Source organism: Seriola dumerili, unplaced genomic scaffold (genome assembly GCF_002260705.1).
Source record: "Seriola dumerili isolate Sdu_G_001 unplaced genomic scaffold, Sdu_1.0 BDQW01000025.1, whole genome shotgun sequence".
Taxonomy (NCBI): domain Eukaryota; kingdom Metazoa; phylum Chordata; class Actinopteri; order Carangiformes; family Carangidae; genus Seriola; species Seriola dumerili.
In genome coordinates, this window is record NW_019174280.1 from 20,863,971 (window position 1) to 20,882,773 (window position 18,803).

General features: G+C 40.4%; 1 protein-coding gene across 3 annotated transcripts in view; it reads left to right on the top strand.

The window, feature by feature from the left end:
* Positions 1 to 18,803, top strand: part of ankrd6 (ankyrin repeat domain 6) — a 32,222-nt gene that overhangs the window by 5,375 nt on the left and 8,044 nt on the right. For all 3 annotated transcript variants that reach the window (XM_022770302.1, XM_022770303.1, XM_022770304.1), the window contains exons 2-9: positions 4,367 to 4,704; positions 11,530 to 11,628; positions 13,278 to 13,376; positions 13,899 to 13,997; positions 14,525 to 14,623; positions 15,709 to 15,807; positions 16,217 to 16,315; positions 17,944 to 18,021. In XM_022770302.1, coding sequence (XP_022626023.1) covers positions 4,579 to 4,704; positions 11,530 to 11,628; positions 13,278 to 13,376; positions 13,899 to 13,997; positions 14,525 to 14,623; positions 15,709 to 15,807; positions 16,217 to 16,315; positions 17,944 to 18,021 — 798 coding nt within the window. In that variant the 5' untranslated portion in view covers positions 4,367 to 4,578. The remainder of the gene's footprint in view (positions 1 to 4,366; positions 4,705 to 11,529; positions 11,629 to 13,277; positions 13,377 to 13,898; positions 13,998 to 14,524; positions 14,624 to 15,708; positions 15,808 to 16,216; positions 16,316 to 17,943; positions 18,022 to 18,803) is intronic.

The following is an 18,803-nucleotide window of genomic DNA, read 5'->3' on the forward strand; positions in this document are numbered from 1 at the left end:
GTGTGTGTGACAGAGAGAGATAGAAGCAGTGGGCACCTATCTGCAGGTTGGAAAGAGAGCTGGTGTGTGTGAGAACAAGCAAACAAAGAATTATGAGCTCATAGTGGAAGATTTAAGTTTCCAAGTTGGCCTCTTAGCAAATCTTTCTATACTACCTCACTACTGAGACAAAGATGCAATGTTTAAGTGTGAGTATATGCTGAACATTAGTAGAGAAATGGAGAGCGAGCGAGCAAGATCTGACTGAGTTGAAACAAAACTTGACAAAGAACAAAATTCGAGACACAAAATCAGTTCACAATGAAATCCAGCACTGAAATTCAAACACTTAGCATCTGCTAACACTTAGTCCTATTGCTAACTTTGCCCAGATCTCAGCCTTACCTGCACTTGATTGCACTTGCAAGTGACCAGATGTCTGTCTGTCTTTTCCACTTCAATAACATCAACCATATCCACTGTCGGAGGTGTGCAGTCCTGTTTTTCCTAGGTAGTCAGCTGGGTCGGGCCTTGCCTCTGTGCCTGGGTTCGACATGATGGAGGGATTCTACAGAGTTTCAACGTTCGGAAAAACAAAAGGGAATCGATCGCTTCCTGCTTCTTTTTGAAACTAAGTGGCTTGCAGTAATAATTAATAGGGTTACAAGGAGTTAATTAGCAGACAAACGAGTAGATTTTCTTAAAATAAAATGTCATTTAGCCATTGTGGGGCACAGTGTGACCTCAGGGTTTATTGATAAGGTTGCGTCACTGGTCACCATGTTATGGATGACATACTGTAAATGCTCTGGAGTTCCTACATCTATGAGGTCACAAATGTTAACATATCAACAGTTCTGTTGCTGTTGTATTTTCCTCTTCTTTGTAATTTTTGTCACTGTAATTTGTTTCTAACTCATCAGAAAAAATGCTTTTCAGCTCTTCCAACTTTTTCCAGGTATTAAAACAACACAGATACGAAGCAGTGAGTCTGCAGACAAGGCGGTTGTTTTTCAGAAGTGAGCAGGTTAATAAGTATTCTCCAGGGCCTCCTCCCTGAGCCATGTGAAAAGCGAGGGCTTGGCATTTCTTGTTTTTGAATTGAGTCCTGAGTTCCTAAAAGTTTGCACAAAAGCCCTGTTGCCTAGCGGCGTGTTAGAGGCCTCACTGCGACGGCAGAGCCTGCTTTGTGTGTGTGGGTCTCTGACTGAGCAGGATCTTCTGGAGAATCAACTGGAATGCAGCTCGGGAGAGAACTCCCCCCTTGGTTTAATCTTGTTCATTTTCAGCTGGCAGGAAGCAGTCATTCAAATGCTTTTTGCAAAAGCTTTTTCGTGCATTCTTTGGCATTCCACACTTTGTGTGGTCCAAGTTGAAATTTTTGGGAATGTTTCTAGGAAGTTTGTCAGGCACACACCACAGGTCACTTCTGCATGTCATCTTGAAATGTGGTGTTTTGTCCACTGTTTGTGGGCTTCTTTATAGATTTTATGAAGGTAGTTGACAAGGAAATCAAAGAACACTTTTTAATTTCTCATAATTTATTATCATTTTAGGTTCATGTGTGATGCAGTTTTTGACTGCACACATTTGGGATACTTTTCACTCCAGCATTTTTTTTGACTACATATGTTAACACTAACACAATTACATGAGGTGGAAATTGAGTTAAAAACTGTAAATGAGAAGCAAAGTGGACATTTTTTTAAATATAAAACGATCCATCTTTTGAAAACACAAACCCTAAACTAACAACTCAGTGTAAACCTTTACGTGATCCAAGTATCACACAGCAGTTGTTTTGTAAAAGAACTGCTTCTAACATCATCACCATAGGAATCTATCCAGCAGTTATTGTTTTCACTAAGGCCCCATGCTGTCATCTGCAACAGTGAGGCCAAGCAGTGCCAAAAAGACAGGGAACGACACAAACAAGTTAACCTCTGTCTTGTGCATAACTGGTCAGTCGGTCGTAGTCTTTGGTGGGGATGACTGGCACACATTATCCAATAACATTTTGAATTTAACAGTACATGAAAGACCATCATTGTATATAAAGTCCAATTCTCATAACTTTTACACACAGGAATTGACGTTTTTGTGAGTACTTTTGCAGTTTTGTTCATTTTTATTGAAATATTTGGTATTTTACAGTTCTAGTGTCTCAGTTATAATGTAGTTACGAGATCTAACGAGGTCTGTTAAACCACTGCTTTAATTATTCACGACTGACACTGAAGGAATCCAAACTGGGAGAAGCTTACAGCAACTAGTTGCTCTGCAACCATGGGTACTGTTTGTTTGTTTGTTTGTTTGTTTGTTGGTTAGTTTATTAAGATTCCCATTAGCCCTTGCATTGCAGCAGCTATTCTTCCTGGTTCTGTGTTAGCCAGGGTTTTTGAAAGTAGCACTTTTTCTTCTTCACTGGCTCAGTTGGTCTCTGCCCACCTGCACCTGCACCCTCTTTATCAGTTGTTGTGTCTGTGTTGGGACTTCTCGTTTGCTCCTTCTCTCCACCAGGCTCATTTTGCATGCACATGTTAATTTAGCAAGGGCTCCAGACTTGACTTTTCCGCTGGTAGCACCAACACGAGCACATGATGTGGTCTAACCCTATCCCTAACCCACTCGCAAGACTTTCATTCAAAACAAATAGAAGAGAAAAGAAACACAAACTCTTTTTGCTTTGGTTATGCCTCTGTGAATTGACTTGGAATAATTGTTTTTTCTAGAACAGTAACAATTTAATTTTGGGTATATAGTTTTTGTTCAGATAAGCAGTGCTTGTATTGCTTTACCAGAGAGTTGGTGTAAGAGGTGTGATAACTGTTCGGTTTTAAAATTGAGACTGTGTCTAGTGAAAATGATTTGGCAGGGAAACTGTATTGCACAGCTGTGTTTTATGGTTGAGTTGAGATGAAGGGCTAACGTCTTGGAATTAATCCATTTCTCTCTCTGGATTTAGCCATGTATGCCTGCAGCGCTGTGAATCTGTCTTATTGATGTCATCTGTACCATGTTGTCTCATTCTCCACTGTGTTTCCAGTAATGAAAAACACAGTCATTAGAGGGACTGTCATCACAGATTAGACTCCAGGGATCAGATAGGACATGCCTCTTCCTCTGCGGGGTGGAGCTGTACAATTAGTGATGAGTTGAAAATGTTGTTTTCACTGTCTCTCACATCCTGTGTTTGTGTCAGGTTACCTGTAGACTCTGTAATGTTCCTGTGAAAATTAATTGTGATGAAGTGATGATCCCTTTTACCACTCATCCTGCTTTTTATGGTGTTATTTTGTAAGATTTACCACTCCTTTCTAGACAAATGGTGTGTGTACCACAAAGGTTTTAGGGTTTTTCTTTTGGTAATTCATATTATTAACGATGTCACTGTGATTTGGAATGAGGTTTTTGCTGCTGTGGATGTTCGAGTTGGAATTGATTTTAACAATTTTATATATTTTTGGGAAGTTTCATCTTTATTCTGTTATATCTATTAAAACCTGTAAATAAACTAGTTACTAAAGTGGCAGGGAGATTTAGTGGGGTAAAAAGTACAGTTATTACCCCTGAATTGCTGTGACGTATAAGGTAGCCCAAATTGGAAATACTTGGGTGGGTTGCGATAGTCTGGTCCAAATTGGTGAAATACCTGCATGAAGAGGCCAGTGCGTGTGGCACACTTAAACTGAGATGCAACAGTCTCAGAGAAACTTCATCTCTGCATCACCCCTTTTTACCTATTAAAAGCCAAGATGTTTTTCACATTTATACAGCAACTTGTGCCCAGGGTCATTTTCTGAAGGTTACAGATAATGTCAGCAGTCATCGACAGTACATTGAGGCAAACTGGTAGATAACAGGAACTCTATGGGAGATTCATGAAATGCCTAACTAGGCAGGAATGTGTTCCACTGAGCTTGTAGAGACGGAGTTGTTGCATGACAGCTGGATGTCTGTCAGTTGACGGATTTAATGATGATGAGAAATAAGATGAGACACTTGAGGTGCGGCAGCCTCCTTCCTTTTAGTCACTGTCTTCCCTGTGGTTACACCAAAACCACAGAAGTGTGTCTGCGCTGTTTACGGTAGTTAGCACTGTGTTCTTGTGATTTTTTTTTTTTATGGCTCACTGTGTGAACGGCTTGCTTTGCTGTACAGCAGGCACTCTGTGACCAAATTTGACCCCTCTTTTTGGCTCTCATTGCAGATTATTTCTGTCCAGCTCACATGATCCCATGAGGATTGTATGGGTTTAGCAACCTGGACAGTGGTGATGGCAATCCACTCTACCCATTCCCTTGTTTTCCTGTTTGCCAGCTTACTATGAGTGGAGCACATGCTGGCTTGTTTTCACAGCATGTGTTTCCTGTTCTCTTCCCTGCAGCTGAGAGGATGAAGGGGACGAATCCTGGGAGTTTGTGGAGTTTGTAGCAACAGAAGAATCAGCACTGGCGGCCTATCCAGCTCCTGTTTGACACCTCTGTCTGAAAGGAAGCTTACCATGAGTTAGAGGGCATCGGAGACCGTCGCCACAGCTGCCTTCCCCACCATCTGCAGCACTGTGTCTGGAGACAGCAGCATCACTCGCCCTGCTTCATGAGCCAGCAGGATGCGGCTGAGGTCCTCGCACTCTCCGAGCGCCTCCTCGTAGCTTCACACAAGGGCCAAGCCGACAATGTGGTCCAGCTTATCAACAAGGGTGCAAAAGTAGCAGTCACCAAGGTGAGTGTGTGGACCTGAATGTGCTGATGAATACTGTTGTGTCTTGTGTGTTATTTACCTTTTTGAAGAGTTGGTCTGTCTATCTAACACTTTGGCCTTGAACAACTTACAATTATCTTGACAACTACTGACCATGAACTTTGATAAGGATATTCATGCTCCCCAGAGGATTTCTGATAATGTGGGCGACCCTGGAATTTTCCCCGATTACTGCAGTCAGTCAATTTGGTGCTTGACAAGGTATCCAAAAAAAAAAAATTTGTATTCAACAGATGGACCCATTCTTGATGAAGCTGAAGTGTTTGAGTTGGTTCCAACAACTCTGGTGTGTTTGCTTCTTTGGTGCAGTCAATGAAAATCTGGCGCAGGGAAAATAACTGGACTGAGGCTGGACTGCTTTAAAAGGTGGCTCTCAGCCTGCATACAGTCCAACTCTTGTGCACTTAGTTCGTGGTGTAAAAGCAAAACAGATTTTAACAGAAACTCAGAAAGCTCAACTATCATTAAATCCACCTGCTGCTCATTGTGAACTACTAGGGATGCGTTCTGATTCGTCAAAAAGTGACAGATATATATACTTGAAGATTGATCGAAACAGATTTGTCCTATTTCATGTTTTTTTTTTTTTGCAGTTTCTCATTACACCCCCTATACTGATCCCCACTGACTCAGTTCTGTATATGAAATGAACTGACCTCCATTGACAGTATTGTTGACTTGTTGATCGTGTCACAGTGAATTCAGTTACAGAAGCAACTGGTTTGCTCAATTTGACTCACTGACTTTATCTTCCTTGTTGGTGGCCTGTATTATAGTGTCTTGGTTTAAGGTGTCATTTTACTTCCATTGTGGAGTTGTGTGACTCATGGTCTAGTCTAGTGAAAATAGCAGGGACTGCAGGGACAGCTCTTTCGTTTGTGGGTTTTGGTTGGCTGAGTCATCAGTCAGACCTTCCTTTCACTGCAGGGTCACCACTGTCTCCTAGAGGTAACATTGTTTATTTAAAGAACGAAGCAGCACATTTATTAACTTCAGCAGACTTGTAAGGAGGTGGTTGGGAGGATGGCGGGTGTAAAATGCACGTGACTGACACACTGTAGTCGAGTTTTGGCATCCTCAGTCCTGTCTGTGGTTAGGGTTAGGCAACAAAAAAGGTTGAGTAATGTTGTAGTGGCTTATGAGCGGATATTTTATTGCAAGATTGTTTATTTTAGCGGGAAACACCTGAGAATATTTTACTGACGTGCTCAGTATCAACATAATTGCTACTAACCAAATATATTTAAGAGCTCATGTTTATTTGCTCTCTCTCTGGCCACGCTCCTGTTCAGACATGTTGGGCCAATCACAACCATTTATTGAAAAGATGTGTTTGCTGTACTGCCAACTTGGGATTTGGTAAAAGGTTAATTTACCAACTGGCTCTGCTCTGCACTGTGTCACATGCTTCGTTGCTCTGATTGGTTGTAGGTCTATCCAGTTGCGTCCAGAGTCATTTTGCTCTGCGACCATTAATAACACCCCTTGGAAAGTGGAAATGAAGTGAGGCTCCAGACCCATTTGCAAATGCAAATTGTTCTGATGATGATATCAGATCGACCACAGTGTTTTTTTTTTTTCTTTTCTTTCCCCCCTCTGGCTCATCTGCATCTCTTAAATGAGTTAGAAACAAAGCAGAGCGTGAAAAGTGTTAATAGCACTGGAGCTGCTGAACCTTGACTGTGCATGACTGTGTCGCCTGTGATATCAGTGAGGAGATAATACCTTCTCTCTAGATGTTTCTGTTGGATTTGCTCGGATTAGCGGGCTTTCCTTTGCGAACATCTGATTGGCCCAATGGGTCGGGTGTCATTTTGAAGTTTTTGATACTAGTGCCAATCTGATACCTAATTTTAAGTACTAAAGTTTTTAATTTTTTTATCATTTCCTTCCTTACTTCCTTCATCACGGCACAGAGTTTGCTCAGTTTCCATTTTAGGCAGTTTTTATCCCCTTTCCCTGGTAATACTGAAACATGAGCAAATATCTAAAAACCCTCCATGCTTGCCACCTCCTTAATGTCAGAATTTGGAAGCCTGGATTTACAATCAGATTACCATACTTCAGATCCTTGTACTGTACAGTGAGTTAATTTTCTTTTCCTAGATATTAAAATACAAAGGTTTCACCAGCTGAGAGTGAATGAAACTCAGATTTAGCTGACTGTGAATTGACCCAGCACACTGTCTCCACACTGAGTAACCCCCACCAGAAGTGGCCAGTGTATTGTATGCACCCAGATGTTTAACAGTATCACAGCTGAACTGCTGTGTGGCCAGATGGATCACACTGACACAGCTTTCAGTCTAAGAGCCACACACACACACACACACACACACACGGTGACACTCAGACACGCAGTCAGGCAACACAGCCCCCTGAGGCTGTGCTTTATTCTTTCATCCCAGCTCTCGCATTTCCTGTAAACACAGCAGAGTTCAAAGGTTGTTCACAAAGACATGATGTAATCCTCCCTTGTGCCAGTTAGTGCTAATGCTCAACTACAAAAATGGCCTTGATCTTAGATGAGGTTCAGTGAGAACAGGCAGAGTACCTCATCAGTGCTGGGTATCAAACCTCAACACGCAAAGCAAAGTTCTTGTACAGCTGCTTCTGTTTTGACTTTAAACCTCAGCTTATTATGTTGAAAGAAAAGAAGAAATTAGTTGTTTTTGTTTTTTTTAAGTAGCAGTTTGACACAGAAATCTACTAGCTGTTTCCAGAGCTTTTAACTGCATTTTAAGGGGTTCATCAACTATGGAATTTAAGTCACGTGATAACAGGTGGTCAGATGCTAATACCCGTCTCTAACCCCTTCGCTATGCCCGTTCCCCTTCGTTACTGTTGGCACACCTGTTAAACAGTCCATTGTGACATAGCATATATTGTACACAATTTACAACAACTTTCTTACCAGTGTAAAAAAGTGTAAACCTCCTGTGTTATGTGGTTACATGAGATCTGGGCTAGAGTGAGTATGCGTTACGTGTGATGGTACTATAGTTGTGTGTCTTGTTTCAGGTGTTTTGGGGGATTCTTGTAGCGTCCTAGCAGTATAGTATAATGTTACTACCAGACTAAAGTCTACAGCATCTCTGTCATAGATGGTTTACAGTTACAGTTTTATCAGACCTGTGACCTCACATTGTTTTCATGGCTCTGTGCTGGGCAGCTTGAGACTAATGTACCTGTAGTGATGTGAACAGCCTGTATCTGTGTCTCCATAATGGAGAAACTTAAGCTATCAAGGTACGGTGTAGATCAAAGCTTGTAGATCTCCACACAGTTTATCTTTACAGTCTGCAGTATGATCCTAATGACGAGACACTGGAATTTCTTCTCTGAGCGGCCGTCATAAATCTGCTTCTCCAGACACAGTAACGACAGGGGTTTTTTTTTGAGCTTCATGTTTCCTGGAATTACAACAAGTTTAACTTTGTTTTGATTAAACTGAAATAATTAGTTTATTGATATACTCTATATCAGATGCCTGAAATAAAAGAGATCTTATGTAAAGCCAGTGCTGAGTACTATTCACGTGTGACTGCTTTATCCTGCATGTTTTTGCATTTTCTGTTCTGGCACTGCAAACCAATTTTCCATGGGAACACGAACACATGGCATCATATTGTAACAGCTATAACAATATGACATGTGCTACTGCTCGCTCTCATGATTGTGTTCCAACTAGCTGTATTTGGGTGTTTTGGCAAGGCGCCATTATGAAAAGCTTAATCTGGGATAAAGGAGGTAGAGTTTCATATGAAACATTCCTCCGCTCAGGAAAAGGAATGTAGGGATAATATGATGAATGGGACTGAGAAAGAAAAACATAAATCAGATGAAAAGAAAAGAAGGCAAAAGGATTAAGTAGGGCGTTAGATGAGGTTAGTAATGAATATGGGAGGAAAAAGAGAGTGATGTTTTAGCTTCCAGCTCCTGATCAACTCCGGGTTTACAATCTGGAGAGTTCAGAGGTCGACTGTTTCAGCCGCTCAGTGAGAGAAACAGCTTGATTTTCATTTGAGTTTTTATTTGTAACTAGAAAAAACAAATGAAACAATGTGAACAAAACATCTCAACAATTTCATTTTCATACATACATTAGGTTTGTAGCTTCATTCTCAACCTTGGAAATGGTAGTTTGACACACACGCACAAAAAAAAAAAAAATCTGAACTCAAAAGTCCATTTACTAGCTTTTCTGGTGCTTTCAAACACATCTCATTTCTTCATTCAAGCTAGTTAGTTAGGGGATCTTAGTACTTTTTTATCAAACCTGCATGCACGCTGTTTATAACACGTAAATTTGATAATGTTCCCTTTAATTTATGTTATGAAAACGCACAGGTGTTTTCACTCTGGGGTCATGACACTACATGTACCAGTGAGAATGAGGAAGCTGTGAGTTGTCTCACCCTAACAAATGCAACACAAACTATCACGAGAATGAGGCAAAGTCTGTACACACCCACACACACAGTCTGTACACACCCACACAGATCACAGAAGAGGTCTTATCAGGAAAACTCCTCTATAGGCCTTTAAAGAATTGTGAATTGTGTTTTGACTGGGGAAAATTAAACTGTAGTCAACACACTATGGAATGGAAACTCTGTTTACATGACTTCAAACATGTCTTTTTGAAAAGCAATTTTTTTCTAGCATCCAGGCTTCCAGAAATGACAGGCCTCACAGTTTGCATGGAAAATGTAGGTAACCAGCAGTTGGAGCACGTCAATGCTTGGATAGACATGAAACTCTCTTATTTGGATCATCACTGCAAAATATAAACATCTGAAAACATCTGGTTCTTTCATAAAAAGACAAAGGAGATAAGACCAGGAGAAGAGAAGTCATCTATGAGAAACATCTGGTACTTTCTACTAAAGGTAGAAATTAAAGATTATTTTTAGTGGATCAGTTTATGTCAGTAATCTTTCAGATTTAGTGTTTTCTTCTCAGTTGCTACAATGAAGAGTTCAGAGTTTGACTGACAGGATATTATTATAAGAAATCTTTCAAACTGTATATTTTCACTTTTACAGGGAAGAAATCCTCCTCTTTTGCAAGGAGAGTGAGGATTTCAGGTTCCCGTTAAACAATCTTTGAACATATGCTTTATATGTTCAGAATTTACTTTTGGGTAATTTACACAACACAAACCAACAGAACATTAGGATGTGAACTCAACATACCGCCTGCCACCGAAAAACCAAACCCTCAGAGCCACAAACAGACCTTCAGTCAGTCTGGAGACAACAGAGCTGCTAGCTTGAGACCTGCTGTTTACCTGAGCTCGGTTGGTGGCTTCCCTCCAAGCCTGGCCCAGTGTAACCCAACCCCAGGAACCACATGAATGCAGAGCAGAGCCGAGACGCTCCCAAATAAAAGCACAAACCTTCAAACGCTGAGATAATACCTGGCGTGTAATGCGGTTTGTGCTGTTGTGTGGGAAACACACTTGATCTGTCATTAAACTGTATTTACTCAGTATAATTACAGATTAAAAGAGATTGTCTAGATCTTGTGTTTGAAGTTTGAGTGTTTGGCTACATCCTGCTCTGTCATTCATTCATTCATTCAACCTTTATTTAAACTCGGAAATACATTGAGATGGATGTTTGATGTAATGCTCAAAAAATGTCAGGATGTGTTTGAGGGGCTGAAAGAAAGTTTCCTGCTGTTGATGTCCCATATATCATCAAAACATAGAGAGTATTCAAACTGCTGCGTTTTCCATTATCACAGTGTCAGTTACAAAAATAGCATGTAAATAGTTTTTTTTTTTTTTTTTTTGTTTTACTTGTTTGTGGAAAAAAAATTTAACCCTCTTTTTAGCCCTTAAACAGATCTTAAACCGCAGTGGCTGTAAACCAGCAACCAAATCACATCACCCCATGTGCAATAGAAAATAACAACTGACAGACATCAATTCATTATATAACAGTTTACGACATTACACAGAGGGGTAGAAGATTAGAAACATATAGTGAGAAATACATATACCCTTAAATGTTTCACATTGACTGAGTAAATTAATATAAAACGAATGCTTCAGGAGCATCAACTGCAACATACATGTTATTAAGGCTGCAAAAAGCTAACGTCACTTTAAATTTTAAATTTAACAGTAACATGTTGTTCTTTATCTAGTTACTCTGAATAATCCATAGACTGTGCTGTAGGAAACACATTTAGCTTTTTAAAAAAAAAAAAAAAAAAAAAAATTTCAATCCTGTGAGTACCACCAATGAAATTCAATTTATTTACACTGTATTTGGATGGAAGCAGAGATCTTTGACGTGGGCAAATAAAACTAAACAAAGCTGTCTGCATGGCTAGACACGACCGGAGGCAAGTACAAAATATTAGTTTTTGTAATTTGGGTGAACAGATCCTTTAAACCTCCCCAAAGTTAAGTAACCTTTTTGCCTCAGTGCCCACCCACAGATGCTTATAGTGGCAGGATGCAGGGTTTATCCTCTACCCGGCTAACATGGACAGCTGTGCACTGATTGTGCACTGTTCTCTTAAACCATGGATTAAGGATCTGTTTGTTTTCTGTCGACTCATTACTGAGATGTATTGTACTCTTGTCTTCCGTCATGCCACCAGCTATCACCACGGTTACTTACACTGCAGCGATATCTGACTCACAGCACTGTGACTTGGTGTGTGGTAAAGCTGTGGTGGCGTCTTTTAATCAGCTTTGTGTGCTTACATTGCGTGCACTGCTGTGTGTTGTTTGGTGGGTTGAGTTGTTTGTGTGTTTTGTGTCCACAGTATGGCAGGAGCCCGCTTCACTTGGCCGCCTATAAAGGCCACATTGAGGTTGTGCGCATCCTGCTCAAAGCTGGCTGCGACCTGGACATCCAAGACGACGTGAGTAGACTCATCTGCGTCGGCCGTGTTTGCAGCTCTCATCCACCTCCGACTTGCACTGCGGTCCTGATTGATGGTCACCAGCAGCTGCTTCTCTTTTTGCTTTCAGCTCTATTAAATTGGAATAATTTTTTTTTTTTTTTTTTTTTTTTTTTTAGACTTTAATTTCTTTATTTTAACACAATCACAACTGTAGTCTAATGACCTCTAGTGGCCTTGAGTGGGACTATTTGGACTTCCCACTTGTGGGGTTGCCCTCAGGATGCAAGTCCCCCTTCCCCACAGATAGTGATAACCCAGATCTCTGGCGCTGCCAAATTCACTCTCTGTGGTCAGTGAGCTCTGCAACAGGCTGCAGTACATCCTCCAGGAGTGGAGGGAGCAGGAGGTGCAGACTGAGGCAGGAGGAGGAGGAGGAGGAGGAGAAAGAGGAGGAGGAACAGGAGGGGAGAAGACAGTGGAGGAGGGCTGGGGAAGAGCCTGGAGGATCAGGGAGAGTGAAGGAGGTTAGCCAAACCTGCTCCTACTGAGGCAGCGGAAATCTGTTCCCTCATCCTTCCTTCCCTGAACAAACGCTGCTCATCCAACGCTGCTGCTGCTGCTGCTGCTGCTGCTGCTGCTGCTGCCGCCGCTCAGTTCCTATCCAGCTTGGCTTGACCCCCCCACCCTCCTGTCCTTCCTGTTTCTCCTCTTTCTCTCGTGGAAATCACTGCTCATTGCTCCTCCAGCGCTCTAATTTCAAACCTGGCTTGCTAAATCTCATTCACCACTAATCTGCTCTGTGTGCAGAAATTCCATTTATGGCTTAGTATAAATGTGAACTGAACCTTTTTTTTTTTTTTTTTTTTCCCTGGGACTTTCAGTGCTTTCATATGGTTATACAGACCACAGTGGACTCTCAACAGCAACTAGAGCTATCAGAGATGGACTTTCTGTGGTCTGTATAACTGGCACACTGGGATCAAATTAACATCATCATTGCTTAAATCAGTAATAACTCTGCTGAGATTGGGGATACCTGCTGTGCTTATTAAAAGTTATTTAAGCTGTCAGCATGTAAAGGGATAGTTTGTTTTGGGGGAATTTTTTTAATACTATTTTCATAACAAAATTCATTTAATTTAATCCAGTTAGTGATGTCTATAGAATGAATATACAAATGAGATTAATATTAGTATTCTCATCTCACCCTCACAAATAGGGAGAAGTGTATTCGCCTGAAGGTTGGACTGTTTGTTATCTGTAAATCGAGACTTTACAAATATGTAAATTAGGGCTTGCAGACCAGATATCCCTCCCTTAAGATACAGCCATCCAGCTAAACTGACCTAATTTCATTCATTCATCCATGTGTTTGTTCAGTCAGAGGAAGTAGAGCTAAAACCAAAGTCCCCGATAACCAAACTATTTCTTTACAAGAGCATTTTCCTACAATTTTTGAATATCTTTGAATCTTTGAATAAGATTTATAAACGTTTGTGACATGAAATGATTGAGCAAGAGAACTGTAAAGTAACACTATAATAAAAATGTCATATTGGAGGTCCAAGATTTTTATGTGACAGAATAGATATTTTTTTCCTGTGGGTTGTTTTCTTGTCATGCTGCTGACTGATGTAGGCGTTGTGTGTTTCTGCCTCTGTTGACAGGGGGAGCAGACGGCGTTACACCGGGCTGCCGTGGTGGGAAACAGTGATGTTATCAGCGCTCTCATCCAGGAAGGGTGTGCACTGGACAGACAGGACAAGGTGCACTTCAAAAGACAGAAACACACACACATAAAAACACATACAGAGGCTAATGGTACCTCTGTTACAGTCAGTCAGACCGATAGGGGGCATTTCAAAGCCATCATAAGCCATCTGATGATCTGAGGGAAACCAATCTGTCTGTAATCTGCTCAACCTCATTCTCCCATGAAAAGTAGAGTAGTGTAAGAGAGATGGTTTGTTCACAATCTTAGTTAGACATATAGGGGTTTATAGCCATAAACACTCACATTATTTTACCTTGTTTTTCTATCATTTGATGTCAAAACTCTTTACATTGGTATCAAGGGGTCCAAAGTGTGAAAAGAAAACATTCCCCACACCATTACACCACCACCACCAGCCTGGACTGGATCAGTACCAATATAATTCACCACGGGTTCCCTAAAATCTATGAAGGACGTGAGTCTTCAGAAATGCTAGTATCTCAAAGATAAAGTCCAGGGCATCAGTCTAACTGTTGCTGTTATTAAAGTGTCTTTTTGTCTTTTGTCCCGTCAGGATGGCAACACTGCTCTCCATGAAGTGTCTTGGCATGGCTTCAGCCAGTCTGTCAAACTGCTGGTGAAAGCTGGAGCCAACGTTCACGCAAAGAACAAGGTGATTCTACAGTGGAGTGGCCACATTTGGACCACAGCATTGATTAAATATGTTCACTTACAAACTCAGTTCCAATAATCCTTCCTTCTGATTGGTATTCAGTGCCAGAAATTCATCATAAAATAAAGCAATTGTACCAACACATCCTTAAAACATCCTCCAACCTACTGTGTATAAACTCTAGTTACACACCATATCTGACTTGTCAGGATATACATTCTTCAGTGTCTTTAATAGTTGTTTATTACACTACAGAATGATGTCATGGCACAGAACTTTGGGCTCTATTTGAAGGTTTTCTATTCAGGACTAACAGTTTAAATGCCTCCGTATGTCTGGCTCAAACTGTAAAGCTCAAACACGATGAAAGTGTCAGCAGCAGCATGATTGATGTTGTCAAAGAATCAATACAGAGTAAACCTAAATGAGATGATTAAAACGCACAGCTGATTTTTGTGATGACAAAAAAACTCTACTCAACACTAATAAATGCTGACACTGACTCATTCCTCCTCCTCCTTTTCCAGGCGGGGAACACGGCTCTCCACCTCGCCTGTCAGAACGGTCACACTCAGAGCTCCAAGGTTCTGCTCCTGGGAGGCTCCAGGCCTGACAGCAAGAACCATGTAAGAGCTGAGGGTGAAGGGTTAGTGAAGGGTTAGTCTGAACTCTGTTTAGTCTGAACTCTGTTTCTCTGTCTCTCCAGAGACATCTGTGAGTTACTGCAGATACTGAGGAAGTTAAGACAGATAGAGCCCGACCTTGGATGTCCAGCAACAAGTGGTTGGCATTCTATGACTTGCACCTGGGCGAGCGTAAATCAGTTGTGTTGTTTATGGTTAATGAACCAATAGAATGATCACACATCCCTCTCTCCCCATTCCTTTTTATATATTATACCAAATATGGAGAATACACTATCTTTGCCATTCTTTGGGGCTACTTAAGGGAAAGACACCGGGACTCTCGTCAGAATTGAGGTGACATCATGCATATTTGCCTGTATTGATGATTCCTCCGTTCTCCTTGGCTCAATAAGCTCAATAAACATCTTCAGCGTAAGACATCCAGGCTCCACCGGTCTTTCCTTCTCTGAAAACCTCAACCATCGATAATAAGATTTTCTCCCTAACAACCACTTTATCTTTATTTTTCGGATGAGCGGTGCTTTTCAGTGTAATCACCTGAAGCAGAAGGAGCTCAAGTTTAAGACAAGTGGCAGCTTCTGTTCTCAGAATCAGAATCAGGTTTATTGCCAAGTAGGTGTGAGGAATTTGCTTTGGTGTTTTGTTGCATAACAACAAACACAGAAGAAGAAAAAATAGTTTTTCTAAAATAGAGACCACAATTCACATAAACTTTCTCCCAGTTGTACTGTGTAGGTGTTGAGTAGGTAATGCTACTGTAACTGTGTAACACATGTAGTCATAATACTGGACCAGTCCGTCTCCTGTGAATCTTTTGTTACTACTTATGTTTCAGCTTTTCAGACACCTTCAGCCCGAGTTGTTCTGCCTCTGTTTCTGCCAAGTGATTGTTTCCTCCAGCACCTTTTAAAATATACAGAATCCAGCCTGTAAAAATGATTAATTGTCCCTTGTATTTCTATAGTTCTATAATAATATGTTTCATGCTCTGCTGAGACACATCTTTTAGCTTTAACTGAAATTAAATTCTTGAAAAGTTGCTGATCTCTCAGTTTTATTTCTAGGGAGGGGACACGTGTCTGCATGTGGCAGCCCGCTACAACCATGTGGCCATGATCCGCATCCTGCTGGGAGCCTTTTGCTCTGTTTCAGAGAAGAACCTGGTGAGTTACTGACTGAGTAGAAAACAATCACTCACCACCAGCTAAATACTGAAGAATCCTGTCTGTGGTTATTGTGCAGTACGAGAATCTCTGGCGTTGGAGAGTATGGATTTGAACTGTTATCATATATCATCATCATAGATGGTTTGTAAAGGTGGCTGGTCTATTTTTAATTCACTTGTAATTAGGATGCATTCAAAAAAAAAATCATGTTCTTAAAGTATGTTTGTTAGATCTGTTGTCATGAAATGTGGATTATACAGTTAAATCATGTAGTTTATTTCTGTATTATGGAAGTGGTTGAAAAAGCATCACATCTGTGTCTGTCTGTGTCTTTCTGTGTGTGTCTCTGTGTCTGTGTCTGTCTGTCTGTGTCTGTCTGTCTGTGTGTATCTGTGTGTCTGTGCAGGCCGGGGACACACCACTCCACGTAGCAGCTGCTCTGAATCATAAGAAAACAGTACGTCTGCTGCTGGAGGCGGGTGGAGACAGCCGCATCTGCAACAATGTGAGTGCCTGCGGCCTCTTTCTACATCATTAATGCTCAGAGGAAGTGTTTGTGCACTCACTTTGTCTTTCTTCATCTTCAAGTCAGCACAGCATTTCTGTTGTGTTACCAGTCTCCTCTTGAGGGATTCTCAAAGCAGCTGTCCTAGCTTCCTGTCGTCTGTTCTAAGCATGAGGTTAAATTGGGATCACATTTTTTTAACATTAGAAAATAGGATTTGAAAGGTTCAAAGTAAATTTTGAAAGAAAAAACAATAATTTTGAAACAGAAAAGCAGGATTCAGACATTTGAAAATAGGGATTGGATAAATGAAGTTTTGAAATTTCAGCTCAAGTTTCAACTCAGTATTTTCATAATTTTCACTTACATTCACCTGTTTTTATGCACATTTTCAATTTGTGCATCAAAAACTGAAGTGGAAACAAAAGAAACCAGGAAAAAAAGTCACAAAAAATACCTCCTGACCTCTCCTGTCAGGTGTGTCACACTGAATACATTCATATTGTGCTTTCCTCCTCTGAGCATCAATGTTTTAAATCTTGGCCTAATTTCTATTTAGTTGTATTGATATAAAACAATGTTTAATAACAATTAAACCACGGGGAAGTTCGGACATTTTAAAAGTCATGTGAGTGCAGCCGTGGTTCCTGCAGTTGTACCTAACCGTGGGGGATCTAATTGAAGACCAGAATGGGCTGTGTCTCAGAGGACAAACCTCTAACTGAAGAATTAGGATGTCAGTCAATGAATAATTCACACTTACTTAAAAAGCCAGATACAAATGTATAAATTATAACCCACCTTTTAAAATGTTTATGCTGTTTTTGTCAGAAATAGAATATTATTTCACTATTTACTGTTGTTTGTAGTCACTATAAATTAAAAATTACATTTCACATTATTAATGTCAATGTATAAGCATTATTTATTTGATTTTTTTTTTATTGTTTTTGGCTGAATTCTCTGTTATAAAACAATCCGGCCAGGTTGTTTACTCCATTACTCATTAAATAAATTTGATGTTGGTGTCCACAGGCAAAGGGGTCACATCGTAATAAAGACTGGTCACACAAGTTCACTTACAGAGGTCTCCTGTTACAGTTTTACTATAAATAAACAAAATGTGGTTGTCAAACAAAAACTGAGTCTCAAAATATAGAATAAATACAGACGTGTCCGACCATAATTGAGCATAATCAGTGCTATACTTATACTCACCACTCTTTTTAAACACATATACTGTTTATATTCACTAATGGATTCCCTGTAGCTTCCACTTTGCTGTTTTTCTAGTCATTGTTAAGTTACTGTCTCAACAGCACGGCACTCAACACTTCTTTATAATTTGTTTCACCTTAAAAGCCCATCCAGAAAAAGAGGAAATAGTTGCCATTGAGCTGTTGGTCGATTTTTAATTTGAAACACCTGTGCAGGATGTGTGGAGTTAATTGATAAAAGTTTAAACCGCAGAGTGGTTTACATGACGTGACAACAGCATGAAGGACATTCACATTCAAGAGTTCACCTTACCTGGAATTAGGAATAAAGAACTTTCCGTAATATCAGTTTGTTCCAAATCTCTGCCACTGTTTTGCCCGTTTGGACTGTGTATGTTTGTGTTTCTACAGGCAGGTGAGACGGCTTTGGACCAGGCCAGAGAACATAACAACCCAGATGTGGCTCTTCTTCTAACCAAAGCTCCACAGGTGAAACCAGTAACTCCCAGTCTGACCAGTACACGCAGCTGTAAACAGAACTCATACTTAGAGATACATTTTTGTGATCATGTCAGTGAAATGTCAGTGTATTGCTCATATTATTATGATATGAAATTTGTGACATGCAATGTCTTTCCTTTTCTTTCCTTAAACCCTACATCTTATATTTTCCAAAATTCCCCCGACTAATAGATTTACAGATTTTAACGGTTACATGTTCAGGTGATTCATTTCTTAGAGGCTGATACACAGCGCTCAGGGGAAAATCACTAAAATGAATTTAATGCGTGATTGCATTTGCTGTTCTCAAAATATAAATGATAAAGGTTGCATTGTGTTCAGACACACCTCAATCTCCTGGAGAAAGGTTAACTCTGCTGTTTGAGTCTGTATCATGACACCAGAAGACACCACAGATTGGACTATGTACAGACTGTCAATAATACCTGGATAAAGATAAGAAATTATAGGAATGGTAATCTGACATAATTTCTCATAATCCAACAACAAACCACAAATGTCCCTGGTAAGAAAACCTGTACACAGACTGAACCGTAGAGATACTCAAGGCCACTTCTGGTCAACTGGAGCCAAACCAGACTCGAGGGAGGCTCTGCCCATACAAGAAGCTTCTCAGGAATTTTATTTCTCTGCACATCCCTGACTGTGTACCACTAGTCTACTACTGCTCTGAAATTAAAGACTTATTTAATCAAAGCAGAAACAGAAAGCAGCAAATTTATAAATAGTAAAAAGAGATTAAAGTCACA